At 39.0% G+C, this 27,907-nt stretch overlaps 4 protein-coding genes across 5 annotated transcripts; 2 read left to right on the top strand and 2 right to left on the bottom strand.

Annotated features, from left to right (window-relative positions):
* Positions 1-1,114: 1,114 nt before the first annotated feature.
* Positions 1,115-4,996, bottom strand: LOC144641768 (uncharacterized). Its single transcript, XM_078500795.1, has 3 exons — positions 4,854-4,996; positions 1,617-3,189; positions 1,115-1,193 (listed from the first exon to the last, which is right to left on the bottom strand). The coding sequence occupies exons 1-2, from the start codon at positions 4,944-4,946 to the stop codon at positions 2,437-2,439; spliced, it is 846 nt and encodes a 281-aa protein (XP_078356921.1). The 5' UTR covers positions 4,947-4,996; the 3' UTR covers positions 1,115-1,193; positions 1,617-2,436.
* Positions 4,997-5,437: 441 nt separating this feature from the next.
* LOC144641769 (uncharacterized) lies at positions 5,438-9,482 on the top strand. Its single transcript, XM_078500796.1, has 2 exons — positions 5,438-5,589; positions 7,490-9,482. The coding sequence occupies exons 1-2, from the start codon at positions 5,485-5,487 to the stop codon at positions 8,273-8,275; spliced, it is 891 nt and encodes a 296-aa protein (XP_078356922.1). The 5' UTR covers positions 5,438-5,484; the 3' UTR covers positions 8,276-9,482.
* Positions 9,483-11,227: 1,745 nt separating this feature from the next.
* Positions 11,228-22,037, top strand: LOC144642935 (serine protease 33-like). Of its 2 annotated transcripts, none has more exons than XM_078502044.1 (8): positions 11,228-11,416; positions 13,326-13,373; positions 14,532-14,648; positions 15,594-15,704; positions 16,492-16,560; positions 17,433-17,648; positions 19,574-19,821; positions 21,691-22,037. In XM_078502044.1, exons 1-8 carry the CDS (start codon positions 11,326-11,328, stop codon positions 21,982-21,984), a joined length of 1,194 nt encoding a protein of 397 aa, XP_078358170.1. In that variant the 5' UTR covers positions 11,228-11,325; the 3' UTR covers positions 21,985-22,037. The 2 variants fall into 2 exon arrangements, with proteins under 2 accessions (XP_078358170.1, XP_078358171.1); XM_078502045.1 differs by having other exon boundaries at positions 14,535-14,648.
* Positions 22,038-22,059: 22 nt separating this feature from the next.
* LOC144642896 (uncharacterized) lies at positions 22,060-26,394 on the bottom strand. Its single transcript, XM_078501998.1, has one exon. It carries the CDS (start codon positions 26,317-26,319, stop codon positions 22,948-22,950), a length of 3,372 nt encoding a protein of 1,123 aa, XP_078358124.1. The 5' UTR covers positions 26,320-26,394; the 3' UTR covers positions 22,060-22,947.
* Positions 26,395-27,907: the final 1,513 nt, after the last annotated feature.

Here is a 27,907-nt window from a genome sequence, read left to right on the forward strand (position 1 = left end):
GATGCAGATTAAGTGTTCTTGGTTTGGGGGTGGGAGACAGAGAGAGAGAGAGAGAGACGGCAGCAAGCCCAGTGGGTTATCTAAGGGGAGGCTCCAGACCTATATAAAGACCCAAAATCCCCCACCCCCCCACCCCTCCTTATTCCGTATCCATTATTGGAACAAGCCTCCATCTCCCCTTTGAGCACCTGTGGATTTGTAACAGGGATACAGTGGAGTCTCGATTTATCGAACATGCAAGGGTAACGAAAATTGGCTCGAGAAATGGGGGGGGGGGGGGGGTAAATTTCAGTGTTCGACTAAGGGAAGGGAAACGACTTTAGGTTCGAGTTATCGGAAATTTCGAGAAATGGAGGGTTCGAAAAACAAACCCTCGATCGATATATTCTACTGTACAAACTTATCGGTGGTTTTCATCAATGTAAGTATAACTGTTTGCTTGTAAACCAGGGAGAGGGGACTGTTGTTCAAATTATAGCTTTGAAGCATTTTTCACAAATCGAGTTTCATGTCGAAAATTGAGGGCCTCCCAGGGGGGTCTATGTTGCCTTGTTCCCAACAATATTTACGTTGTGTTCCCTGTTCCCTAAAAGTATGCCTTTGTTCCCGTGTTCCTAGTTTTATTTTCCTTTTATTATCGTGTTCCCAAAAGTTAATGGCCACGTTCCTTTGTTCCATGAAACCCCTGGGGAGCCTCAAAATTCTCTCGCGTAACGTCATGTTAAAACCAGGCACGCCCCAGCGGGGAGGAGGGGCGGGGACACGGACCAGCAGACAGGACGAGAGGACGAGACAGGGAGGACGCACACAGCCAAAAAAGACAAACCAGCCCCAGATCCCCCGCCGGCCAAGCCAGCAAGAGAAGAAAGGGCAGGGGAGAGAATGGGGAGTTAAGCGTAAATACTCACGTTTTCGATACGACGCGCAAATGCCGTCCTCGACGAGACGAGGACGGCAGGGAGATGAGTCGAGAGTTCTCGTGCGCATGCCTGGTTGTCTAAACTTACTTCCGGTAGCCGTCCTAGCCGTCCCGTCCTGGATCTTAAGGTCCTATACCCTACACTGGAGGAAGGAAGGGCGGAATAGAACTAATTAGAACAATTCAAGGAAAACCTTTTTGCACCTTTTTTGTAGGCTTATTTTTTTTTCATTCTATTTTTCGTTCAGAATTTATTCTACCGCTAAGCAATTACCTTATTACAGGAAATTAACGCTTGTGTTAATTAAGGTATTTGAAATTAACGCGACTTAAATTAACGCGAATTGAAGGAAACAGTACTTCTCAATAAAGGAAATTAATGCGAGAGAGGGGGTAACATTTAAAAATAAAAAAAATAAACGCGACGTACAAAAAAGAAAATTTTTTTTTTTTTTTTTGTATATTTTTTTAAAAAAAAAATTTTTTTTTTTTTTTTTTTTTTTTTTTTTTTTTTTATATATAATTGTTGGGAAAAAAAAAATTTTTTTTTTTTTTTTTTTATAAGGGCCGGACGGTAAAAAGGAAAAGAGGAAAAAAAAAAAAAAATAATTATTAAAATCCCCCTTTATTAAAAGGGAAAAAAAAAAAAAAAAAAAAAAAAAATTATTTTTTTTTTTTTTTTTTTTTTTTTTAATACAACGACAAAAATCGCACCAAGCGGTATTTGTGTAGTAACAAGTTATTTGTACATGTCTAACACTCCACTTATACACTTTCATTTATACCAAAAAGTTTTAATGCAAACATGATTCAATATTATTGTGTATAAGATTTGCTAGCTTATAGCTTGACTGACTTGCCTATTAAATAAATTTGTCGTTTGTATAAAAACCGACATTAGAAAGACCTAGTAGTAATTTATTTAATTAATTCGTGGCATTCTTGTTTTGGACAGCTACGGGAAAAACTAGTTCAAACCCAGATTTGCGGGTTAGAAAACTTAAGGTTTACAAGGTTTGTTGGACGGTTTGAAGTCAAGTAATAGGCCATTTCCGTGTGACCCTTTGCCTCTGTTTCAAAACGAGTCCACGTGCAAAACTATATGAAACTATTTTTCACCTACAGGTCCATTTTCATGCAAATCAAACTCAATGAATACAGTATGAATGGTTTCGCACGTAGACTCGTTTTGAAACAGAGGCAAAGGGTAACTCGGAAATGGCCTATTGGCCTATTTACTCCTCACGGCTATTTTGATTTTGATTAACGTTACCGACCAATCACACGCAATCTTGACCAGTCTTTAACCGCCGTGGAGAATTTTTAAAGCTGACCTTTCGAGCTTTCGATTCTGAATGTCCGACGCAGCATAACTGATTTTGTCTGTAACTAGCTTATCACTTTCTTTCTTAATGCAACGTTTTATGACTAAATAGTTGTGTCTTTATAATTGTAATTTATGACAAGAGCCTCAAACTCAAATTCATTAACGTGTTCGAAAAGGTGCGAATGTCAAATCACCTCGAAATAATCGAAGCTCTGAGTTTATACATGAGAAAGAAAAAGATCTGTGCTACAGGGAAACCAGCGATCAAGAATATTGATAGGTAAGCTGTGTAAAGCAGAGGTTCGTCACCAGACTCCAGCGAGGGATACACAATGGGATTTAAACTTAGATCGATCTTCACTTCCGTTAAGATGAACACAATGGTGAAGACAACGTACGCGGCACCGAATATGTAGGCGTACATGACGTGTAGAAGCCTCACGGGGATGTGACTGGCCAGTGTGTCGACAATCATCAGGACAAGATAAAGAACGTGTCTTGGGATGTCCAGGAGCCCTAGCCACGTGTAACGCACTTCAAAGAAGAATGTGAAATAAGCGATCATGCAGACAAAGGAACTGTCTGCCGCGAGGGTGTGCAAGACCCATAGAACTTCGTGATGCCATGAGAGACGGTTCGCACTTGAAGGCAGGCTGTCATCTTTTTCGCCGGGTCTTAATCCACAGGAATTAGAATCCCCTGGATCACCCCCGTCTTGAACGATTCTATCGTACTGGTCGCTTTCCTTTGATCCGCACATTGAGCGATGGAATGCGGTCAGTGAACCAATCAGAAAATACAACGCTGTCACTGCTCGGCTCCAGTTCCCCAGGTGAATGATCCAGTCTCCTCTCGGTTGGTCCAGGCCAATCCAGACCAGGTCACCGATTGCTAGTGCGGCGTACAAGAAGCGGAGAACAGCGAACAGTGGTCTTGGGAGGCCCTGTTTTAAGTAAAAAAAAGTATATGTTATTGTAGGAAAACAGCTCTTCTTGTTAATAACCTCGACAAGAAAGTGGTTTAGTTGAAGTACTGTAAACCCGAAATAATATACTCGAGATTGAAATAACCCATTTTAAAACATTTCGTTAATTTCCTTACAAATTCCAAAAAAAGAATAGAATTGAAATTTAAAAATAGCCACATAGAACAGTGAAGGAACATTTCAATAACACAGCAAATACAGAAGAAGGTACGGATGGCCAAAAGTGAAGAAGATTTTAAGTGTTTGAAATACCGTAAGGCTGAACAGTTTTCAAACTTCAAGGCCCCGGCCAAACTTCGAACTTCAGACATGAGTCGAACCTAATGCAAATGACCAAAAACAATAGGCTTTGCTCATTTGCCGATTAGGTTCGACTCATGTGAAGTTCGACGTTTAGCCCGGGCCTAAGTCTGGGTTGTTTGTAACTTAAACTAGTTATTATGTCCGTAAGACATATTTGCATATTTGGTTGTTATTAAGCTAGATTTTGTCCATTCATATCCCTAAAAGTAATTTGTTCGCAAACACTAAGTTTCATAGTGAGTATTTGGCAAAATTTACTGAAATAAACTAAACTCAGCCGTGACACAGTTCCTTTAAACACCCACACAGTAATTTCGTGGAATTTGCGCACGAATCATCAGAGAAAGGGCGCCCCCCCACTGCCCCACAGCCGCCCCAGCGCGAGCCACGCAGAGGGGCCCGGACAGCGGGACACACACGAAGACGCACGCACGGGACGGGGGGAGCCACGACAGGGAGCCACAAGCCGGCGGCAAGCCGAAAAAGCAGCAAAGTACAAAAGCCTAGAAGCATAACTTGCGGATAAGCTCTTTAAACTCTTTCATTGTTCAGACTTCAATCTTCGTTAACAAAGGGAAAGCGTATATTCAAGAGGTTAAGTGAGGCATAAACTGACATCTATTCTTTATGAGTACTCAACCATCAAGTTAACTATATAACTGAATAAAATTAGCGCGCTTTTTGCATTCAAAACATTAATCTTCTGTCACAAAATCTGTTCCTATTTCTCCTCTAGAGCACTAAATGTTTGACAGAAAGCTATATTCCATATCAGATTATTGCAGTTTTATTAATTTATTATCTCTTTTGCTGCTTTTTTCCACGCAATTAAAATTATATCCTTAATTATTATTATGTATGCAAATCCCCCGAGTTTTCTAAAAGCCAAAACTTATGCCAGCCGTAAAACACGAAAACATATTCAGTTTGTTTACTTTAACTGTTATTCTCAGACAATTTCCTTGCTATTTTTGTCTAGCCTAACCGGTTAAAGTTAACTTCGTAATTTTAAATCGATTTCTTTGCCTCAACGAAAGTTCGACAACTAAGGACAATGGCAGGGGGTACAAGAATTTAAATGGAAGCCATGTCATGAAACATTCCTTCAAAAACAGGGCAAAAACTCCTATTACTTGTACGAAAAGTTACTGCAACATAGCTTTCCGGAATTTCGGCACAAGGGAATTACTGAACCGTTATAATTCTTAGCGCTTTAGTATGTTTTGCGGAGTCTTCTATGTTGGGCGCGCGAGCTCAAAACAATGCAACGCATTTATCTACATGCCTTTTAGCAAGGCTGTGGTTGATAACTCACTTACCGGGGCATCGGTGAAAGCTCTGGAGTCATGATATCGCAATCCCAGCCTTCTTATGCTACATTCATCGCCAAGCGCTTTACAGCAACGACCCATAATTACTTCGACAAGGGTCTTCAAACGTCAGCGAGATGCCGGATTGTACAGAGAAATGGCTAAGTGGATAGCAGATCTGCATAATTCACTTTTAGGCGGGAACGCATAACTTATATCTCAAGCGAAAACAATAAGAATTGAATGCTCAGTCAAGCTTGGGTATTTCAAGGGTATTTAAAAACAGCTGGGAGCTTTATTAAGGCAAAAGAAGAGTACGCTTTTTCACCCTTACAAGTGCCTGCACGTTTTATTTTCCTTTGTTGAGCACGAAAAACTTGTTTACAAGTTTCAACTTAAGTCATAAGCCCCACTGGCATGGAACCATTCTATCTCCAATTCCATCACAAACAGGCCTAATTAAATATTCTGTTTGCGATTTCTTGTCTCGTTTTGTGTTAAGGTCACTGAGGCGTTCACCGTTGAACGTTATTATTAATTTTACCAAGCGCGCCCTTTTATACACTTTCCTCTCGAATCTGCATAACGCCATTTACGCTTCATTGCTCTGCTCTGTTAAAGCGCCAAAAATTGGCTCAAAATGTTGAACTTCAAAAAGTGGTTAAAAGCCGTATTCTCCGAGGAGTTTCGTATCCACAGCTTGTCACTGAAGTTTCCAAATGCCGAGCTGTTTTCAGAATCACCGGTAAGTAGCTTACTGAAGTGTCTAAGAGACCAACTCGATGTAAATAAGACTTAAGCAGACGTTTAATTTAGGTGTTGGAAATTAACAGTAAACATGCTATGTTGCTTATTGCACAACTAGTCTTTTAGACCATTGCCTTTTCTCCTTTCACTGTTACGTTATCTGCGATGTTCCAGTTATCTCGTATTTTATAGCATTAAATTTATTGACGTTGTACAACGGCATCCCATTAGATCGACGAATGTCCAAAAATCTTTACGTGAGAACTTCTTCTTCTTATACACGCTAAAGAAGTACAGTTGAACCCCGGTAACTCGAACTCTGAAGGGAAACAGTTCGATTTAGCGGGGTTTTCGTGTTAACCGAGTAAAAATGACTGAAAAGTAGGTCAAAGGGAAATGGAAGTTAGTTCGATTTAGCGGGGTTTTTCGAGTTATCTGAGATCGAGTTACCGGGGTTCTACTGTATTTTGTATCAAAGTTCTATTCCTTTCAAGGATCGAAAACTTTCATTCCCATTTCCATGTGCCTAAATACCAGAAAATAAATTTTTAGGCCTTTTAACCATTTCTACACTAAACGTTGACTCCATGTAATATATTAAAATAAAGGTTTCTTAGCTTTAGGAGCCTTTTCCAGTAGCGGACATTTTGACGCAGCCCTTCGTCCAGGGAGCCCTTATTTTAATATTGGAGTTAAGATGTTGCCTTAAAAGTCTATTCCTGTGCAGTAATTGAAAAATCTGAGATTTTGAAAGCATAGCTTTCTCTCTCGTGTTTAGTACCTTTTCCGTTTCCGGTACAAGAGAAAAAAATATTCTTATACGCACGCATTTTTTTGGTTCGTGGGAGCTCAAAGAATAGCGACAATTTAATATTGAGGTCTGAATTCCTTCACAATTTTTCATCAGGAGGTCCTGTTTTTATTGATAAATAATAGTAATAAACCAATTTAAACATAAACAAGAATGGTTACGACTAAGGAAAATTAAGAAGAACGAACGATACAGGGGCACCAAAGCAACGAGAAAATTTTACCATAGATGTCGGAACGACATCTTACGTTAAAAGTGTCCTTTTTGTGCGTTTTAAAGCCTTATTTTTAAACGCTAAGAAAAGTGGATCTTCAGAGAATTTTAATTTAGGGAACGAAATATTATTACCCGAATTACGAGCCGCTGTTGCCTTCTCGAAAATCGAAGCTGGCCTTTTTTCGTGCCCAGAACGACATTTTTTCTTTCCGAAAATAGCAGGCATTACTTTCCCCATGTCACGAAAGTTTGAGCTAAAGAAATCTCCAGTTTTTCAACGCACTTTAATCTGAGGTCTTCAAAACAGATATTTACCGAAACGGTCTGCTAGATCTTACTGGTTTCCCCTGACGATAAACTTGGAAAATATGGCGCCCTTTGTGACGTAGCTCATTTGAGAATAGGTGCGCGACGAAGGATGACCTTTTCCATCCCCCCCCCCCCCCCCCCCCCGGGGGGGGGGGAATTAAAAAAAATTTTTTCGGGGGGGGTCCCCCCCCAAGTCTTACCCCCTTCCCTTTTTTTTTTTCTTTTTTTTTCAAAAAAATTATCCTTTTTTTTTTTTTTTTATAATTGTTTCCCTTTTTTATAAAAATAAAAAAGGGTTCCCTTCTTTTTTTTTTTTTTTTTCACTTAAATAACTCCTAAATATATCTCTTCCCCCTTCGGTCGCTCTCTTTATTTTTATTTTTAATTTTCTTATTTTTTTCTATATTTTTTTTTTTTATCTATCAAAAATTATTTTTTTTTTTTTATTTTTTTTTTTCTTTTTTTCCCCCCCCCCCCCCCCCCAAAAAAAAATTTATGCCAATTCTGCATCATCACAAATTACATTGTTTATTTATTTATTTCGTCATCAATTTCTTTTCAGTGGTTTCCGCCGGCACTGTTTATCATCTACCGTCTGGTGGTGACGTCATGTTGTGTGATCTTCACAGTGGAAAGTGTGTTCTATACCCCCAGTTATCTGTGGCTGGTCCAGTTTGATAACTGGAGTATCACTGCGGTTTGCTTTTATTTCACCCTGGCAACGCTACTCCTCATTTACGACACGATAAAAACGTACAGAGAGAACAACAGCAGCGAGGATGACGAAAAAACCAAACATGAACAAAGACCTGAAAGCGGTCAGTGGGGCGAAGACCACCATGGCGAGAGTGAATCAGAGCTGCTATGGGCTGCGAGCGAAGGTGGGGAGTCGCACCCTGGTGACCACCGCGAAGCTGACAATCTTCCATGTTACCATAAAGTTGTGTGGCTTTTGCAAACCATAGCTGCAAACAGCATTTTGGTCGTGACCTTCTGCTATCTGATTCTAGAAGAAAAACTTGACGCCTTAGTTCTTGCGATGTACCTCTCATTCAACGCCTTCATGATGGCTGACGCAGTATTTAGCTTTGCACCGATAAGGTTGTTGCATTTTGTTTATTCATACGTTTTTACTTTAGCGTATGTCCTTGTCGTTGTTTTGTATTACGTTGCAGTTGTTGATCGTCATATGCCTGAGCTTCCTCGCTTTGTGAACAGGATTCAGGGTCCGTTCTCATCCGCTATGGTGTTCGTTATTTTGATAATTGGTCAGCCATTGTTTCAAATGCTGTTCTTCATTGTACATAAGCTCAATTGTTTCGTCTATATTAAGTACTACGGTTACTAAGTTTATTTACTTTGGGAGTTGATGATACACTTAGTTGGTTTTTGCACTTAAATAATATTTATACCATGGCATAGAAAATACAACCCAACCTTCCCATCGTGCGCTGCGTTCTTATTCTCGACGAAATTTAGTAAGCGTATTTTCTATGGCATGGTATAATAATAAAATAGTTAGTTACACAACACATTCTCGTGGTATACTATGGCCGGAATATCCCACTCGTCACTTGTATTTTTTTGGTATACACACTCGCCTAAAGGCTCGTGTGTATACGAAGAAAATACAAGTGGCTCGTGGGTTATTCCGGCCATAGTAGCATGAAAGCATTAAATATTTACCGTCAGAGTCGGTTAGTATAAAATAATATTCTAACAGAGAAGAAAACTCATACGCCGCAAGAGATCTTAGAAAAGTAATGACCTTTAATTTGATGGCTGCTGTTACCACGGAAAGGTTTTGAAAATTCTTTGAGCTTCAAACCTTAATCTGTACGTTATATATATTTATGCATCTCAGCGCGAGTTTCGCATAGGCAAATATCGTAGATTAATTTTTCATTGTTTATGGACCCAGCTGTATGCGAGGTTGATCAACTTCAGGCAAAAACAACAAAAAGTTTAAAGCTCATTCATGTCCTGTAGCCACGTTACTAGAAGCCGGACTAAATTTATGAGTAACCGTGAATGGCCCACTTATTTTACTTTTGTACAGTGCTTCAGATCGCGCATTAGCACAGGGGGCTCCCACATCAAATTAAAGGAGGAATCGAGGTGTCTTTTTATTGGCAGCCATTTTGAAACTTAAATAGACGATAGAGATCTGAGCGATTCAAAACCTGGAACCGAGAAACCTTCTGAAAAGTGCTCCGAATCTCTGCGAAACTCGCTAGTGCCCAGACTCGTCATGTTTCGGTTCCAGACCTCGCGTCAGCTGACCGCGTATTTCAAATTCAAAATGGTCGCCACTAAACAAAAGAAACGTTGACTCATCCTCAAATTTTATGTTTGGACCCCTTGAGTATTCGCAAGTGTATTAAAAATTCCGATTGCTCAGGAAAGAAAGATTTTTTTTAGTATTATCACGTTTCTAAAAGTAAAATGTATAGTGAGAATGCTGGAGTAGAAACGAATTGAAAAGTAAATTTAAAATGAATAAATGATCCAGACAATGTATATAAGACTTATGTAAATTGTGCATAGCTTTAATAAACCAGCAGTATAATGTATGTTTGTTGTATTAAATATATTATATTGGTAACAAAAGTGGCAAATACTTTGTTTTTTTAATAAAACTTTGGGTTTAATCCTGTTTTCGAAGGGGAACAACTCTACAATGTCCATTATAAAAGTAGATGAGGGGAAAGTTTAGTATGCTTAATAAAATGGTACTCTTCTAGACCCCTCTAGCAACGTCCAGTCCCCCCGCGGCGGGAGCGGGACAAGAGGATGGGGGAACGCCCGCGCCCCACCACAATGACGCACCGAGAAGGAGCCAGACAGGACTGGACCGGCCAGAGCCCGGGCCCAGCCGGCAAGAGAAACGAATAGATAGGGCAGGGGGTCTCACAAGCTTGCAATTCTATTCCGGTCCTCTAGTGTAGCAGTTGCTATTGTTTTGGGGAGTAGGGGCGTTATTCCTGTTGTTTGTTCTATTGCCAGTGACATCTGTGTTTTATTACGCTTTGACTTTACGCGCAATTTTTTTGTAAGGTCTGTCATATTGACACTTAAATGTTCAATTGACACTTAACTGTTGGCTTATATAAATAAACGTTAAGCTTCTTAAGGCCTGATCATGGAATCGGGGGCGGCAGCGGCACCCTGGCGCCGACCCGGCGCCGGGACGCGGAGGGGGGGGCAGGGGGGCCGCGGACGGGGGAGCGGGCGATTGGTAATAGGCCCTAAATCTTGCTAAAAATAATTTTAAAAATCGTTTCTTTCCATTATTAGTATATAAGATTATTTTAACATTGTAATAAGACAGTTGACATCGATCTACATGTGTAAAAAAAAGAAGAAAAAGAAATAAACAAAAACCTTATTCCTAATACTTATTACTCACGCGCGACTCATTAAGCTCGGCATTCACCGTGTCCCATTGTTGTTTGTTTGTGGTCTGTATAAATACCGCCCTGTAAAACTCAGCAAACAAACGATTTCTATAACTGCTGTGAAGAATACAGGTATATGACTGCGAAACGGTGATCCCTGCCAAATCTGGCGAGTTAAATTCTTATTATTGTAACATTTTGCAGTTTTATCATAAAGATCGTGAAGAAAAGGAACAGATGAATTCATATCAATTTTTATGGATGTGTTTAAAAATGGCCAACAGATTAACTGCGATAAATATATATGAAGTTATTTAAGTTGTGCAAATACTGAAGAATATATTTTATTTTCTTCTTGAATGCATTTTGTTAGTTTGTTTAATAACAGCGGCACATACCATGCGTAACGATCGGTTTAAAAAAAATCTCAGTGATAAATAAGGAATAAAGAATTTGAAAAATTCGTTTCGGGAAATGTTTGTTTCGGCGACGATTTTAATATCCACAGTTTAAGTTGTTTAAATCGGAGTTTTTATCTACACGTTATAAAAATTTCAGCCTTTATTAGTTTTTGTGTGTGTATCTTCGCAATTAAGGCATTTTTCAGAGTATGAATAAAGGAACAGTTTTTCGTTCAAGGAGCGATACAATCTACAACACACACCCACTGAAAACTGTAACAACTTAGCACTTGAATAGTGGTTGCTGCTAACAATTATTAACTTCAGTCTTGTAACGGAAAAAAGTCGCAAAGAGTAACAAAGAGTTTAATTTATAAAAGCTATTGTGTTTAATTCTGAATGACAGCTCTTTTCATACAGTTCTCGACGCTGTTTGTTTTTAATTATGATTGTACCCCATTTTGCACGTTTGTATTTGTAAAGCTGAGATTCTTTCGAGCTGCGAACGAATATATTAGAACAAAAATTTCAAACGAGTGTAGCGTTGTGGTCTTTCACAAAAGGGAAGCGGTCTGATAACTTTGACAGCTCGAAGGAAAATGTTTGTAACATATTCTGCGCTGTTCTTGCTCATTTGCTGGACTGAAGTCAGCCAATCCCGAGTGAAACAACCAAAGGATGAAATTACCGGTATGTTGAGTATCATTGTTTATTGTGTTGCAACAGATGATTGAAGAAAGAATATGTTCATTTCGTTTGTGTTCCTGAAATTTTACGTGGATTTGTGTTATGTTCGAGTAAAACGGCCCGCTTCTATCTGATATCTGGCAAATAAAATCAATAATTTTGCCATGGGAAGCATCTTCTGCAGAAATAAAAAGAAATTTCAGGGCAGTTGCCCGCGCCAGGAAAACTAAATTTCTAACAAAGTGTTTGATTTTGCTGTAGCTATTTGGAGTTTGCCCCGCAGCGGAATTAAGCGGATTTTGCCCCCGCAGACAAAAAATCATAGGTACGGCCCTGAATCTTCAGTTAACGGCTTCAAAGGAAGCCCGTAAAATAGACTTGTGGTTGAATACAGTTCGAACATTTCCTCCGTGCTCAAGTGCAATGCTGGAAATACCAAAGACTGTTGTAGTTGAAATCTAAAACAGTTTTCTAAAGTAAATGTTGCAATTTTATTGACTGCATTAGCTATCGTAGACAGTATCAGCCATTTGTGTGTGACTACAGGTCGTTGATAAAATGGTCATGTTTTCTCGTTTCTCTCATTCAGGCAGAGCAAGACTTAAGCTGTGTTCACACTAGACCGAAACATGATTAGTCTGATCACGAATGAAACATGTTTCGCTATGAAAAGTGTTCACATCAGGCAGTGCATTGCGCGAATCATTGTTGAAACATGATTATTTTGAACGTGATTGAAACAACCTCACGAGGTAATTTCAATCGAGATAAACTAATAAAAAAGCCAGGATTCGAGCCAGGATCCGAGCCAGGATTCGAGCCAGGATCCGAGTGAGGATTCGAGCTAAGGATCCGAGCCAGGATCCGAGCGAGGATCCGAGCGAGGATTCGAGCCAGGATTCGATCCTAATTTTTTTAGATAGAAACCCTAGCCCTATTATAAAAGCTAACCACAAGCAACCCAAGCTAAAGTAGGCTAACTGGAGTGCTAGTTAGGCTAAACGAACGCTATTTAGGCTAACCAGAGTGCTATTCAAGATCCTAGCTCGAATCCTGGCTCTGATTCTAGCTCGGATCCTGGCTCGAAGTTTAGATATCATCATTTCAATCAATTTTTCTTGTACCGAAGAAAACGCAAATTCTCACAATACTGTCTCCTTGCTTAACGCTTGAAAGCCCTTCTCCTCCGAAGGGCTTCAAAATTGAGACAAAACCAAAGAATTAATGGAAATTTAATAGTAATTTCGAGCTAAATTTTTCGGTGTACAAGATTTATGCAAATTCCGTAAAACCGCATAAATTACACTTCAGACACGAAACGTGTTTCGAGTTTAATGTGAACACAGCTTAAGAAATATTATCGTTGCAAGCTTAAAAATCCGAAATGTCCTGGCGAGATTTCGCTAAAGCGTGAAGTTACACAAACAATTGTGAATCGTGATTTGAGTTTAAGGAAATTTAGTTAGAGTTTCTTTGGCCTCCTTAATTATCACCCCATAGCAATATCGAGCTCACAATCTTATTGTTTACGAGCTAGTCAATTGAAGCCATTTTCGCTCATTTTGCCACTGCGATCATTCGCACGATTTCAAACGAGTTTAAATTCGTGCGACTGATCTCAGCGACAAAGATTGTTGCATTGCAGTAACTTGGCGCACAGGTAGCCCAAGCTCTCACTTTGAACCACATAAACAACACAATATGGCGCCGAACTATAAGAGTTGTGTGGGATTTTCTACAAGTCATCCATGGAGGTAGTTTAAAGTGAAAATTCTCAATAGAAATGGCTTACCTTGTTTCATACGTGTGTTGTTTGCTCCTGGTGTGGTTATTTTTCCGATTTGACCCAATATAAGCGATTTTCAGACGAAGCTTCGTTTTGGTACTAAATTGTTGTTTACACTTGTTTCAGATATATTGGACTTCTTCAAAGAGTACAAATTAAGGAATAAGAGGGAAGGTTTGTACAAGTTCATTATTATTCATTTACGAATGGAATAATAATAATAATTATATATATATATATATACAATAATATATAATAATAACTATAAACACGGAAAAAAGTGAGCAGCTGTGGGGCCGTGAAAGACCAAAGAGAGAAATCACCACAACTCTCGTGGAAGTGAAGCTGAGCAGAATGGCACATGAGCGACATACAGACGGAGCGGGAAGGGCGCAAAACGGACCCCGAGCGAGAGAGGAAAAGGCGGACCACACTTGAAGAAGAGTTACCATAGAACATCCTCAGCAGAAATTGTTGTTACCATTGCTGGTATGATCTATGCCAAGTAGAAGAAGTATAAAGGCGCTTTGTCATGAGTTTTACTAAATTTCTGAACAGCCAAAATTTATATTTGTGTCGTAAGAAACCAAAAAATAATAGTCCATTTTCATTAAAAATTGCTATATTAGAGCATTGAAACTGTAAACAAGCGTAAACATGGCTCGGATGGAAATGGATCGCCGGATTTGAAAAAATGGTTTCTGCGCGTCATCAAAAACTCGATATTTTTAGCCGTGCTTTGATTCCTCACAGCAAATTACGGTTATATCTTGTTTTAGATGTTCAAATATAGTGATTTCCGTCTTGTTCTGTTTAACCAATATCGTTTAGGGTCCTTTTAAGGGATATTTGTGTTAACTAACTAATATAACTAAGTGTATGAATTGATGTGTTCGCACTTTTCGGGTGATTGTTTTAACAATAAAAAGTGGCAGAAACTTTTAGGGAAGAAAATCATTAACGAAATTTATAAAAGAAATGTGCGAGGTGTTGTAAGTTGCCTTTCTGAAATTTGTAGCAAGCGTTATAAACACCATTTTACCCTTCCGAAAACAGCGGGCATTATTTCCCATATTCCGAAAATTTTAGGTTAAATCGTTTATTACAAGAATCATGCAGGGTCCAGTATCTCAAAGGGTGGATAACGCTATCTAGCGGATAAATCGCTATCCAGTGGATGGCGTAGTTTGTTTTGCCAACACTTATTCGCTGGATAGTGATTCATCCGGTGGATAGCGCTATCTACCCTTTGAACAACTGGAGCCAGATCTTTTGTTTTCAGTCTCTGACAGAGTATGTTAAATAAGACATTCTCTGTTTATATTTTATCAGCAGCTTGCGAAGACCGCTACCATAACTGCAAGCCTTACAAGCCTTACTGCAAACACGAAGATTACAAAAAGTGGGTCAAAAATAACTGCAAGAAGACTTGTGACCTCTGCCCGAAAGGTGATTTGTTAAATAACACCTCTTATCACATTGTAAGCCGGGTGTTGTATTCATCTCGATTGGTGATTGCTCAAACGCAGATATTTGACAAATTCATTTCTTTCCAGAGTCACTCGGTTCTCGCACCGAGGGCCCCTCCGGCTAATTGTATCGAGAGATCCTGGGACAAGTATGTTGCAAATGCTTTTTGCATATGTATTACAAAAGAGTTGTTCAAAGAGAACAGCTTCCAGCACTTTCCAGCTCCCATACTTTGATGGCTCAGTGCTACATACATTTATCAGTTACTGCTACAAAAATGATATCAAACGAATGCCCAGTCATTGATAAACAAATTGTGGGCTTTTTGACGCACTGGTAACCATAGTAACGGTATAACATATTAAAAACACCCTTTATTTACGTTTTGAGTGCTTTTAACTCGCAAACGAGCCCGGTGACCCCCACTTTTTATTACTGAATAATGATACAACCTTTTTGCAAAGTTGAAAGAATTGTCGGGAGCGTTTTCAGAGCCACCTTAAATTTCAAAAATTTAAGGTAAGATTAAATTAATCTTCTTTCCGAAGTTGACACGGAGTTTTTCGAAGTAGACAAGAAGTCTTTCAAAGGTTTTCGAAGTTAACCACAAAACAACCGGAGATTTCCGAAGTCTATTCAAAGACTTTGAACCGGAGAGTTATAAAGCCCACAGTTCCGAATGGACACCATTTTTTTTAAAAAGCCCTGCTTATAAGCCGTAATTATATTCCCGTTAATTTATTGAGTATACTATAAATAAAAAATCGCACGACCATCTTTTCCATTTGGTGAGTAATAATTACTCGTGATGTTACTCATACCTATAAATTCTCCAGGTCGTGTAATTTCCTACACTAATACCTCTAAAAACAGAAGCGAACTTTTTCCCTCTTTGCTATAAACTGTCTTTTGTTGTTGTTACAGAATGCCTTGATCGAGTTTCATATTGCAAAGTTATCAAGAAGCGATGCAGGGACAAAATAATTGGGAAGTCGATGAGATATTACTGCGCGAAGACCTGTGGTGTGTGCGAAGGTATGTAACCACGATAACTGAAAGGTTGCAATGACTGCTTTATGAAATTCATGCGACACTTTCGGGCGCACCCAAACCTTTTCGGACACAGTATCCATTCTAAATATCAACCTAAACATTTCCACCACAAAGGCCTTAAAACAGATATAAACCCAGAGTTTACTAACAGAATTATACCGTATGATATGGTAATCTCGGCAGTCTTTTCATCGGTTTGGCGTACTGGAGGTCCTGTTTTTTACATTTTGTGTCTTTTACATGTCATAACTGAAATGGACTATTATTAGAAACAAATTGGCGGAAAATTCACATTTCAAAACCCTACATCTTTTGAATGAATAGACATATTACAAAAGTGTTTTCATTTTGTAGATCCTTGTGGCAAGTCCTTTAAAGAAAAAAATCAATAATAATAATAATAATAAAAAATGCGGCCAATTTGGTGAAGTCATTTTCCCGCCAAAAATGTCGAAATCTGAAAAACTAAAAACACAGGATTGCAGAAAATCACGAGTTCTTTATTGGTGCAAAATTTCAGATTGATTGCATTAAAGCTATAAAAGTTATAACTACCCGGAACTTTTGTGGTTTTATATGCCCGCCGTGATTCTTGCTGAACAAATACAATTTATCATACATTATCAAAACGGACCGAATAAAGTTAAGCTTAGTTTTTTCTCACTTTCCTGACCTTGTTGAGATGAATGCCACAAAACTACGAGAGGTAACACAACTACCTTTACTTATTTACAGCTCACTTTGTTTTTTTACTTTTTGTTCGTTTTAGTTATTCCGCCAACTCTACCAACTCTGCCACCTACAACTATTCCTCGCACAGAGCAGCCTATTGACCAAGGTAAAAATTATAAGAGCAAAACTCAAAACATAAATCATCTTTTAACTGCATCAAAGTGAAAGAATGCATTTGCTTTGCTTTTCTCTCGCGCAAAGTGCACGTACACGTACTCTTTATTGTCAGCCGCACGCTGTCCTACAAATCATTTTAACCAATCAAATTTAACAAATCAGATTATAGCAAAACTGAGACCAATCACATGTTTTCCCGCGCTTGGCGCTGGTTTCAATGGTTAATTACGTTATTTGCGTTGGTTTTGATTGGCCTGATGCGATTGATTACTCGGAAATTGGTTTTTCGTCCATCGTCGTTGTTGTAAAGACACTCAAGGGTCCTGAAGTTGCGTTTGACTATTCCAAATAAGTTAATTAGGAGAAAATAAAATTTACCATTCATTACCGACATTGCAAATGAACGCTGCCGGAAGCTAGGATTCTCACCAAGTTTATGTTTTATTTGCAGCGCTTGTTTCCCGTCATTTACGCTTTCTCAAACAAGCAAAAAAATAAAAACACATCGATCCGTGATTGCCTAATTCATTTTTGTAATAAAAAGAGTGAGCAAACTGGTCGATTTTATCTTGAAACAACCACTGAATTGGTTGGGTGTAGTAATGGTTAGTGGTTGTGCTTTACATCGAGATGTTCCAGTCTAGGCCTGGCTAATCACTGCAGAAGTATTGTCAGAGTGTCCTGATTAAATGGTGGAGAGTAACTGCAATAGTAAACATGTATGTAGCTTTCATCCCGAAATACTTCTAGTGGCTTCATGCTACACAAACTAGAGTAAAGTACCGATGGGCTGGTCGCGGCTCCTGCGATTTCAAGCATGGGAGCTCACTTGTAAAACTGTTGCCTTCTTCATTTAACTAGGGAGCGTGGAGTGTGGTACAAAAGCGGTCCATAGCAGAATTGTAGGAGGCACAAACGCCAAACCAGGGTCTTGGCCATGGCAAGTGACAATGGACTACACAGACCATCATGCCCCTCATTGGTGCGGTGGCTCTATTGTCACCCCCCACTGGATCGTCACCGCCGCTCATTGTTTTGCTTATGGAGTTGATCCCAAGAAATATACCATTGTCGTAGGTAAAGAAAGCGAGCTATTATCATTTACCTGGGAATTTAGTTCTGTTGTTTAGCGATTGTTAAGCTCTTTTCGCAGTGGCCTAATGGTCAGTGCGCTGGACTCCGGTGCCCTGGCCGGGGCAGTTGAGTTATGTTCTTCGACAAAACACTTTACTCTAAGTGCCTCTTTCAACCCAGGTGTATAAATGGATACTGGCGAATTTAAAGCTGGGGGATTTAACTGCGATAGAATAGACCAGCATCCCATCTAGAAGGGAGAAGATATACTTTTATTCGCTTCATGCTACTGAAACCGGGCATAAACACCGGTCTATAAGAAGTTATTATAAATCGTATAAAACTAGTATAAAATCCTTTGTGAAATTCTGTTCGCCGAAGACAAGAAAGTATTAATGATTAATATACAATCTTCGTTCACTGTCCAAAATCCACGCGCGCAATTGGTTAAAATAGATCACGTGATTTTGCTTTACCTGTCGTCAGCAAACTCAGACAGTGCAGTATTGACAATAATGCACGAAAATCGTGCATTATTGAAGGTGTCTTCAGCTTCAAAGCTTGTAGAAGTGGAAGAAAAGTATATTCCTCAAATTATCAACGATCCAATACCAAACAAAATCGAAGAGGATAACAACTTGAAGCGCTTTCATGTTCAAAGGTAAACTGCAGCTCAATAAATACATTTTTGTGTGCGATTGACTTGCTTGTAGTTGCTTGATTGTGAAAGCCATCGACTTGCATTGAACAAGCTTCTCGCTGACTGTATTTATGAACGACCACAGCCGATGAACGATTTTATGAACCATTTTAAGTTTTATTTCTGTACGGCTAATTTGTGATTTTTATATTATTGATGTAATCCCGTGTAATTATGTACTACTACACTTCTTATTTTTAAACATTAAGTTTGTTGTTTGAAGTTCGTTAAGTCGATGATCGCTTGCAGTTCGATGCAGTGTACTCAGATTGTATATTAAAAGGGTTAGAGTCTGTTCGTTCGTGTTTTGTTGACAAATACACGCACTTGCTGGCCTCACAATGAACTCAAAATTTTCAATACTGCACTCGGCTACGCCTCGTGCAGTATTGAAAATTTCTCGTTCATTGTGCGGCCAGCGCGTGCGTGTATTTGTCAACAAAACACTCACAACAGTCTCTAACCCATAAACATCACACTGATAAGACTGATAAGGAAAAACCTCATTTGGATTTACTTTCAAGACAAATTTACTGGCATACCGTAAAATTCCGGTTATAAGCCCTGGGCTTATACAACTTCGTAAGGGGTTTTGGGTGGGCTTATAAGCGGAGGGGCTTATATCCGGGAGGGCTTATAAGCGGAATAAAAAAAACGTTTCGAATCGAGCCTGTCGAAATACGTTTTTAACTTAAAAACGCATAATAAAGCATCATTTAGCCCTGTTAATTTTAGTACTGTCATACGGCATAGGGGGGCTTATATCCGGAGGGGCTTATAATTGGATGTATTTTTTTGTTTCCAGGTAGATGGGCCTATAACCGGGGGGGCTTATAAGCGGGGGGCTTATAACAGAAATGTTACGGTACGCGACTACAATACTAGTTTCGTCAATAGATTTCTTCAGTTGGCAGCCCTATACAAAATCGAAAACAGTATATGGCTACCAACTGACGACGTCTATTGACGAAACTAGTATTCTGGTCGCGTATGTAAATGTTTGTTAAAATTTAATGCAAGCGATATTTTTCCTTATCAGTATAATGTGTGGTAGGTATAAAATCTAAGGGACATGAATATGACTAGAAAGTTACAAGTTAAAAATGGAAGTAGTTAAAATAAGTGTCAAGTGTCACATGTCATACACATGTCAGCTTACACATGCTATAACTTTGAAAACACGGAAAGCTCATGCTTTTCTTACTTAAATGTTTCAACTCTATGGCAGGGGAACACGATCTTAATGGGATAGAGGGATATGAGCAAAATATGACGATCGACAGAATCATCAAACATCCAGACTATAAAGCGTCACAGAATCACGACTACGACGTGGCACTGCTGAAACTAAAGAACCCAATCAAATACAACAGTCACGTGAGACCTGTGTGCCTGGCCAAGACCGACTTTGATATTGGAACGAACTGTTCTGTCACTGGGTGGGGTCATACGTCAGAGGGTGGAGACATTCCAGAGGTAAGCCCCTTAATTATAAATATTAATATCACCCGCACAACCACCACCCCAACCTCCGCCGCCACCACCACCACCATCATCATCATCATCATCATCACTATCATCACTATCATCATCATCATCATCCTCATCATCACCATCATCATTTATGTGGCAGAGACGGAGCGAGACAGAACCGTTTCTAGAACGCGTGGATACGTACACTTGAGTCTTGTTTAGTACTATGAATCATTTCTGGATGATATACACCTAACCCGCTAAAAGTATAAATTGTGGAAAGTCTGTACAGTAAAAACCCGCGAGTAAGAACCTAGTTTCTTTCAGGTTAGCCTAAATAGGTTCTTACATAAATGGTAGATAACTTACATTTAGGCTATTTAGGTTCTTAATAAGTTCTTATTTTCTGACGAAAAATGTACATTGTGGCTAATAGAACTTTTAGTGATATTCAGCCTATTATTTGTATAAAATTTGTATACTACACAAGTGTTTATGTGAAAATGAAGCATGTTTCTTTCAGAACATGACATTACATACATGTACAGTAATGCCTTGTCCAAACTTTTTCCCAAAAGTTGACACTTTTAATCACTTTTAATTTTAGAAAAAGAAGGACCTGTTTCCAAACTTGAGGCAAAATAGGTTCTTATAAAAATAGGGTCTAATTGGCAAATTTCAGCCCAACAGGTTCTAATAACTGGCACGCGATGCATGCCGAAGCGATGGCGTTTCACGAGGGGTCTTACATAATTTTGAGGAAAACTTAAAGTAAATAATAGTAGCTGACACCTTGTGTGTCGAAATGACTGTTATCCAACTGCATCTTACATTTTTTTAACATAAGAAGCAATGTTACTGATTGTATAAATAGTATAGTCCGAGGATCTGATGGAATTTAAATAAATGAAGTTGTTTAATATGAATTCACAGACCAAGGATGCAAATAATACATTTTCTTCGTAGATTTGCTCAATTGAACAACAGTAATACTTTATTTTATATTTTTATTATTTATTTAGATTTCCCTATGTTGTCTCAACAAAGATTGCGTTATACTGCAGTGTGATATCACGGATAAACGACATACGATACGCGCGAGCAAGCTTTTAAGGTCAAACGGTCTCTTGCTCACAGCGGCCCTTTGTATTTTAAGAATTAGAAATTTCTGTCTACTCAATCAGTGTGACTCAATCTAATAGATTCCATCATATATAATAAGTCTCTTTCGTTCATACATTGTAGTTTTCCATTCTAACTTCACAGAAGTATTTTGCTTTTGTGTTTTACGCGGCGATTTCTTGTTAAGTTAAACTTGATTTCTGTTCGATCGGGCCAAACAGACAAAACGAACCGATCGTGCGATGGCATAAAAGCGATGTCACGCCATCGCTTAAAAATGTAAGGTTCTTACTCGCGGATTTTTACTGTATGTGAGGACAATGTTGAACATCAACTAAATTTTTCGTCCTTTCTTCTAAAAAGGGTCCTATGTATCGACATTTTTATAATAGAGATTTGTTTTGCCACCTTGTTAAGAAGCTTTTGTAAATATTCTAAAGCTGAAATAAAACTTTAAAAACAAGTCTTCATTCTTTCCTTTAAAAGTTGACAGATTGAGTAAATTGAACATGTTCTTTCATCTCAAGGTATTTGTTCTTCGTTACGTTGTTGGTTTTGTTTGTTTGTTGGGCGAATTTTGAACCAAGCATCCTCGGAGACCTAGGGGCAGTGAATCAAGCTAATTAGAAACACAAAAAGGTGACGTTACGAAGTATTTTCCTATACAAATAATGGTTATTGAAAGTTTAAGGTACATGTAATTGAAAGTATACTACGTCTCATACTCAAAAGAGCTTAGCTATTTTTCAGATTTTGCAGCAAGCACAAGTACCCCTTGTGTCACGTGACACTTGTCAGAGAGGATACAACGACTTGGGATACACCATTACAACACGCATGCGCTGTGCAGGTTACACCGAGGGAAAAATTGACGCATGTCAAGGGGACAGCGGAGGACCGCTGGTCTGTGTGAGAAATGACAAGTGGTACCTTATGGGTGTCGTCAGCTGGGGAGTAGGCTGCGCGCGCAGAGGAAGATATGGAGTGTACGCTGACATGATGGACGTCAAGTACTGGGTGCAGGAGACAATTAATAAGGGCTAATGCATTAGATTTTCTGTAAAGAAAAAAGGAAATAAACTCCAACTCCCTGAATTCACTCAGGCTATGACTCCCACGTTTATTCTTAATTTTCATGGTTACTCTGTCACAGTGGCAAAATACATCGGTTTACGCGCCTCTCAGTGACACGAGAACTCTGATAAATTAACGGTTAACTTAATTAACATTCGCGTGACCGATGAATTCTTGCGAGATATTCGTTGTGATTATTCTGTCGAAAGAATACCTAAAAAATAAGTTTGAATAGCAACAACAGAGAACGATTTTTTTGCGTTTTAGAGAGTATACGTCTCTAACAGATGATTGACGTGAAAGAAAGGCAAAAATATTTGCCATTTTACACTGTACTTGTTTCTTACTGTCTCGATGGAATCCTCCATTGATGACGTCTTTTCTTCCTATACCTCCAAAAACGAAAAACTAGATTTAAGAAAATTAATCTAAAATTGCCCACACATTGTGTAACAAATGTCCCTTTAGTGCATTCCTGTAATTTTCTATGAGTAATAGCACTTCAAGTTTCAGTCTGTCATCCCAATTTATAGTGCATTCCTCCTGACACATTTCTTCATGAGACATACTTGTATAACCCAGCTTCAAACAAAGATCATTTCTTGTTCGCTAAAATTGTTTTTAAATCAAGAAGAAGCCCTTAAAAAACACTATAATCAGTAGATCACATGAAACAAAATGCTTACTAGTTACATGTAGATCAAAAGAATAAACGAACTGATAGCCCACAAAAAGTGTTTTGGTCAAAAGAAAATTACGCCAATAATGGAAATTGAAAACCGATTGATATACAGCTTTTCAACGGTACGGCACAGAAAGATTTTTATTTTGACCTTGTTTCTTGTAATGAAATGTTTTAGTTTTGACTTAACTCATGCAGGTGACCAAATTAACCAAATAATGAACTGTTTTTTTCACCATTTTAACATGCCTTTATTTTAGAAACACAAATGTTACGTTATCTCCAACCAACATGAAAGGTGCCCACTTCTTCACATCGGAATAGCCGTTACGCCTCATCCACTTCATGGCCTCGTGAAGAGATTCACTGGCACTTTCCCCACGAACCAGGTGCTCGTAGAAACGACTCATCAACTGCAATGTTGCACTGTCTTCCAGGGCCCACAGTGCCACCAATACTGAGCGTGCACCGGATCCTAAAAACGCACGAGCAATTCCAACAACCCCCTCAGCTCTTATTTGTCCACGGCCACTGTGGCAACAGCTTAGTACCACCAGTTTAGCTCGCAGTTGAATTTGTGAAATGTCAGACATTTTCAAAAGGTAGTCGTCTTCCTGTGGAATCTCAGTAGTAGAGCGTAGAGGGGCAAGGGCAATTTCTCCTTTTTCAGCATTACCATGTGCAGCCAAATGTATCAAACTCACTGAATTTATCCTTTGAAGTACCGCCTGCTTCGTTGCGTGCTCTCCTAACAAAGGCTGAACGCCCAGCAGTCGCCCAATCATCTCTGCTTCCTTTCTTGCACCAGGCAATGGTAAGAATTTTTTATTGAGACGTCCGTTGTAAATCACCTCACCAACAGCAGGATCACCCACTATCAGTACACCAGTCTGACTGTGATAGTCTGCAGGACTGTCCTGAATGAGCTTGAGAGTTGTCAAAGAAGGGACGATGCGGATCCTGAATGTCTCTGATAAAAACTTGCCATTTTCATCGAGTAAAGCTGGAAATGGAACACGGTACAAACGGCGATCAGGAACAATGATGATTTCAGGCTCTTCGAGTAAGTCAGACACAGGATCGATGAGCATTTTGTAGAACAAAGTTAGATTTGGTGGGGGATCATCTTTACCCTTTCCTTGTCGCGAGGCTGCGAGATTCTCTTCTTGAGAAGAATCAGGTTTTGACTCGATGTCATTAAAAGATCTATCTTCGCAAATCTCCTTGGGTAAAATACCAAAGCTTCGGAAGCTTTCAGCCATGATATTAAAGAATTCATCTAAATTTGTAGCGGGCTTTGCTAATCTGGTGTGAAGAGTCTTTTCATCCACTGCAATTTTTCGGAAAGAAAGGAATCCGCTTGTTTTGAGAATCCACAAAAACACATCTTGATTGTAATAAGAAATGTAAAGACAACAACAGTTATTTTCTTTCTTCATGGCATTTTCAATACCAAGCCATGATTCCGGTCTAGCTGATGTGTGTTTTTCAGCAGAATATCGGGTTGCCATCAATTCTGCTAGAGCTGTAGCCCGTCCCAGTTCCACAACACGAAGGCCATCGTTAGTATGCCCAAAGTCACAAAGCAGATTACTGAGCCCTTCATAGGGGAAAACATGACAGTCTGCAAACAATATCTTAAATTGATCGTTGTCCCCAAAAGAACTTCGCCAATCTTCGCATTTCTTAACAGTTTGAAACAGAAGGGAAAAAGCTTCCTGAAACTCTGCTTGTGATAACTTATTTAATGTAAGACCACAGAAGCACATAAACTCAGTTTCACTGTCTCTTATGTCTTTACTTATTGAAAGTGCCTTCTTAAGATATTCTTCAGCCATGTCGTATTCCCCGAGTAATTGAAACACGCTTCCAAGACGCGTGTAATTTAGTGCTTCAAGTTCTCTGTCACTAATTTCAATTGCGATCGCAAGTGCTTTCTCATAATATTCTTTAGTCTTGACATTATCACCAAGAGATTGAAACAGGGCACCCAGGTTTCCATAAATTGACGCTTCTTTTCCTCTGTTGCCAATTTTAATTTGCAGCGCGAGTGCTTTATCAAGATATTCTTTACTCTTTCCATAATCTCTGAGATACCAAAAAACAACTCCCAGGTTTTCATAGGATGTTGCTTCTCCGTTTCTGTGACCAATCTCCATTTCGATCGCAAGTGACTTTTTGTGATATTCTTTAGCTTTGACATATTCCCCAAGGGATTGAAATAAAGTCCCCAGGTTTCCATAATCGGCTGCTACTTCTCCTTTGTCACCAATGTCCATTTTGATCGAAAGCGCTTTTTCGAGATGTTCTTTTGCTTTCACATATTCGCCAAGGAATTGAAAGACAGTTCCTAGGTTTCCATAACATCTTGCCTCTCCTGCTCTGTCACCAATTTCCGTTCTAATCGCAAGTGCTTTCTCGAGATATTCTTTAGCTTTATTATATTCACCAAGGGATTGAAAGACAGCTCCTAATCCTCCATACACTCCTGCTTCAACTACTCTGTCACCAATTTCGATTCCGATCGCAAGTGCTTTTTCATGATATTCTTTGGCCTTGACATATTTACCGAGAGATTGAAACGCAGTTCCTAGTTGACCGTAATTTGTTGCTTCTCCTGCTTTGTCACCAATTTCTATTGTGATCGCAAGTGCTTTCTTGTGGTATTCGTTAGCCTTGACATACTCACCAAGACTTCGAGACACAGTTCCTAGGTTTCCATAATCTGCTGCTTCTCCTGCTCTGTCACCAGTTTCCATCCTGATCGCAAGTGCTTTCTCGATATATTCATTAGCTTTGACATATTCACTGAGGCATAGAAACAAACTCCCCAGGTTTCCGTAAACGGCTGCTTCTGCTTCTCTGTCACCCATTTCTATTGCGATCTCAAGAGCTTTCCTGAAATATTCTTTAGCTTTGGAATGTGCACAAAGAGACTGGAACACACGCCCTAGGTTTCCGTAACATCTTGCTTCTCCTATTCTGTCGCCAATATCCATTGTGAACTCAAGTGCTTTCTTGAGATATTCTTTAGCTTTGACATATTCACCGAGATATCGAAACACAGTCCCTAGGTTTGCGTAGCATCTTGCTTCTCCTCTTCTGTCGCCAATTGCCATTGTGATCTCAAGTGCTTTCTCGATATATTCTTGAGCCTTAAGATATTCACCAAGAGATCGAAACACAGTCCCTAGGTTTCCGTAAGCGACTCCTTCTCCTCGTTTGTCGCCAGTTTCTTTCATGATACTGATTGCTCTCTCATAAAGATCTTTTGCCTTGACATACTTACTTTGACTTAAATATACCTTTGCCAGATCTATGGCAAGCCACCCTTCTTTGACTTTGTCACCACATTCGCGATACATGACAAGAAGTTTCTTGCCGTATGCTTTTGAATTTGTGTTATCGCAGATACGACAGTACGCGATGAATATTGTTTTATAGATTGCCCTGTAAATCAGTTTGCCAGATTGGTATTCTTCACTACGTGCTCTGTTGTTATGCAAAACCAAGATTTCCTTGCATAACTCGATGGCTTTTAGAACACGACCTGTGTTGAGAAGGAAACGAGTAACAACTAAGGCTATAGGGAGGGCTTGTGGAATTGCCTTGTTGTTGGTCATGACGCCTTGTCCTTAATACTTGAAACTGAAAAATAAACACAGTAAGCTAGAGTTTTCCAGCATTGTGCAATGATCTTGTAACATTACGAGAAAGAGAACAGCATAGTCGGATTAGGGGGTTGAAAAAAAAAGACAAATTTAACAAATTAACATTCAAATTGGGAAAATATCTCTTTTCATTTTGTGGACTAATGGAAGAGATGGCAGACACAAAGACTCAGTATAAGAGACTGAGTTTTTACTGACCCTAAGCGCTTGCTACCTTGTTCTTTAAAATAATTTGGTTTTCAAGAAGAAGAAAAAAACGTAAAACAAACTCAGTCATTACTGGGATTTATGTGGTTGCGAAATGAAGGGTGTTTAACCTTAGAAAACGGACCCGAAAATTTTTTGTGGAACTTCTGCATATGAATGATGGTCACGTGAATTCAAAATTAACTGACCATTCGCAACGACTCGAGAAGAAAGCAATATGCTTGACATCGTCTTGTTTGATGGGAAGCTTAAAGCAGGGAGATAGCATGTTTCCTGACTCCTATCTAATTATCTAGCTGTGTTAAATCTAAAAGCACGTGTTTCGCATTTTAACGTAGCAGAAAGCAAAAAGTTCTGAATTCATTAACAGCGAACAAATTGATTTGTTCTGCAGACAAAAATTTAGTAAGAGTTCGTCAGAATTAAGCAAATGGCGTGGTTAGAACGTTATTAAATAAGTGCCAACGGAATCACTGATTATAAACGTAAATTGATCATATGTGCTTGATTGTTTCATCAGTGGTCACGTCCATTTCGGACTCATATCTGTCATGAGCATTAAAATTCTTGATTAATTTATTCTCTCAAATCACAAAAATATTAGAATGCACGTAGGCTATACGAGATATTTCATGAGTTTCATGAGTAAACTGAGACCTCGTTGAACGCCGACAAGGGAGTGAACATTCATGTCACATATGCAAATTTGTCATTATCGCCATGAGATCACGGCAGAATTCCACTCGCATCATACAACAGCTTGTTTATGCGTAAATCCGGCTTGGCTAAAAAATCATTACCCTATTTACTTTAACTGGTACGGATTCAGTAAGAAATAGCTTACCAGCAATGTAAGGCAGGTTATACTTACCCGGCGCCAACGTTAAATTAAACTTGAAAGACTGAAGACCAGCTTGTATTCCTTAGATAAATTGCCCTTTACTGTTAAGCTTATTTTATACTGTTCGCTTTGGAAAGTAAAATACCGGATGTACGTAAATCTTTAAGTCAGTCATTATCCTGGGAAATTTGACAAATACAGTGATAGTGTCGGGGGGGCCCCCTCCCCCCCCCCCCCCGTCGTATACATTTTTCATTTTCTAAAAAACCGAAAGTTTTGATACTTGTTTTTGTAACCTGTAATATATAATTTAGGATTAATTTTTCCTAGATGACAACATGACTTTTCATGCTTCTTTTCTACACTGCAGGCGTTAATTAATGGTGCAGAAACTTTTGTGCCGAGTAAGCAAACATGTTTTGTCTTGCCGGGTAGTTTCACATCAAGTTTATTAAAGTAATGTCTCTATTGAGGACGTTCGCGCTAATTATT

This window comes from Oculina patagonica, chromosome 2 (assembly GCF_052425735.1).
Source record: "Oculina patagonica isolate OP01 chromosome 2, crgOcupat, whole genome shotgun sequence".
Classification (NCBI taxonomy): Eukaryota; Metazoa; Cnidaria; class Anthozoa; order Scleractinia; family Oculinidae; genus Oculina; species Oculina patagonica.

Excerpts from the sequence above, each read along its gene's own strand:
- LOC144641768 (XM_078500795.1), bottom strand. The coding sequence starts at position 4,946 with ATGGGTCGTTGCTGTAAAGCGCTTGGCGATGAATGTAGCATAAGAAGG. Across the intron at positions 3,190-4,853 it reads GAGCTTTCACCGATGCCCCG|GGCCTCCCAAGACCACTGTT; the intron begins GTAAGTGAGTTA and ends TACTTAAAACAG.
- LOC144641769 (XM_078500796.1), top strand. The coding sequence starts at position 5,485 with ATGTTGAACTTCAAAAAGTGGTTAAAAGCCGTATTCTCCGAGGAGTTT. Across the intron at positions 5,590-7,489 it reads AGCTGTTTTCAGAATCACCG|TGGTTTCCGCCGGCACTGTT; the intron begins GTAAGTAGCTTA and ends ATTTCTTTTCAG.
- LOC144642935 (XM_078502044.1), top strand. The coding sequence starts at position 11,326 with ATGTTTGTAACATATTCTGCGCTGTTCTTGCTCATTTGCTGGACTGAA. Across the intron at positions 11,417-13,325 it reads ACCAAAGGATGAAATTACCG|ATATATTGGACTTCTTCAAA; the intron begins GTATGTTGAGTA and ends CACTTGTTTCAG. Across the intron at positions 15,705-16,491 it reads GACCTGTGGTGTGTGCGAAG|TTATTCCGCCAACTCTACCA; the intron begins GTATGTAACCAC and ends TGTTCGTTTTAG.
- LOC144642896 (XM_078501998.1), bottom strand. The coding sequence starts at position 26,319 with ATGACCAACAACAAGGCAATTCCACAAGCCCTCCCTATAGCCTTAGTT.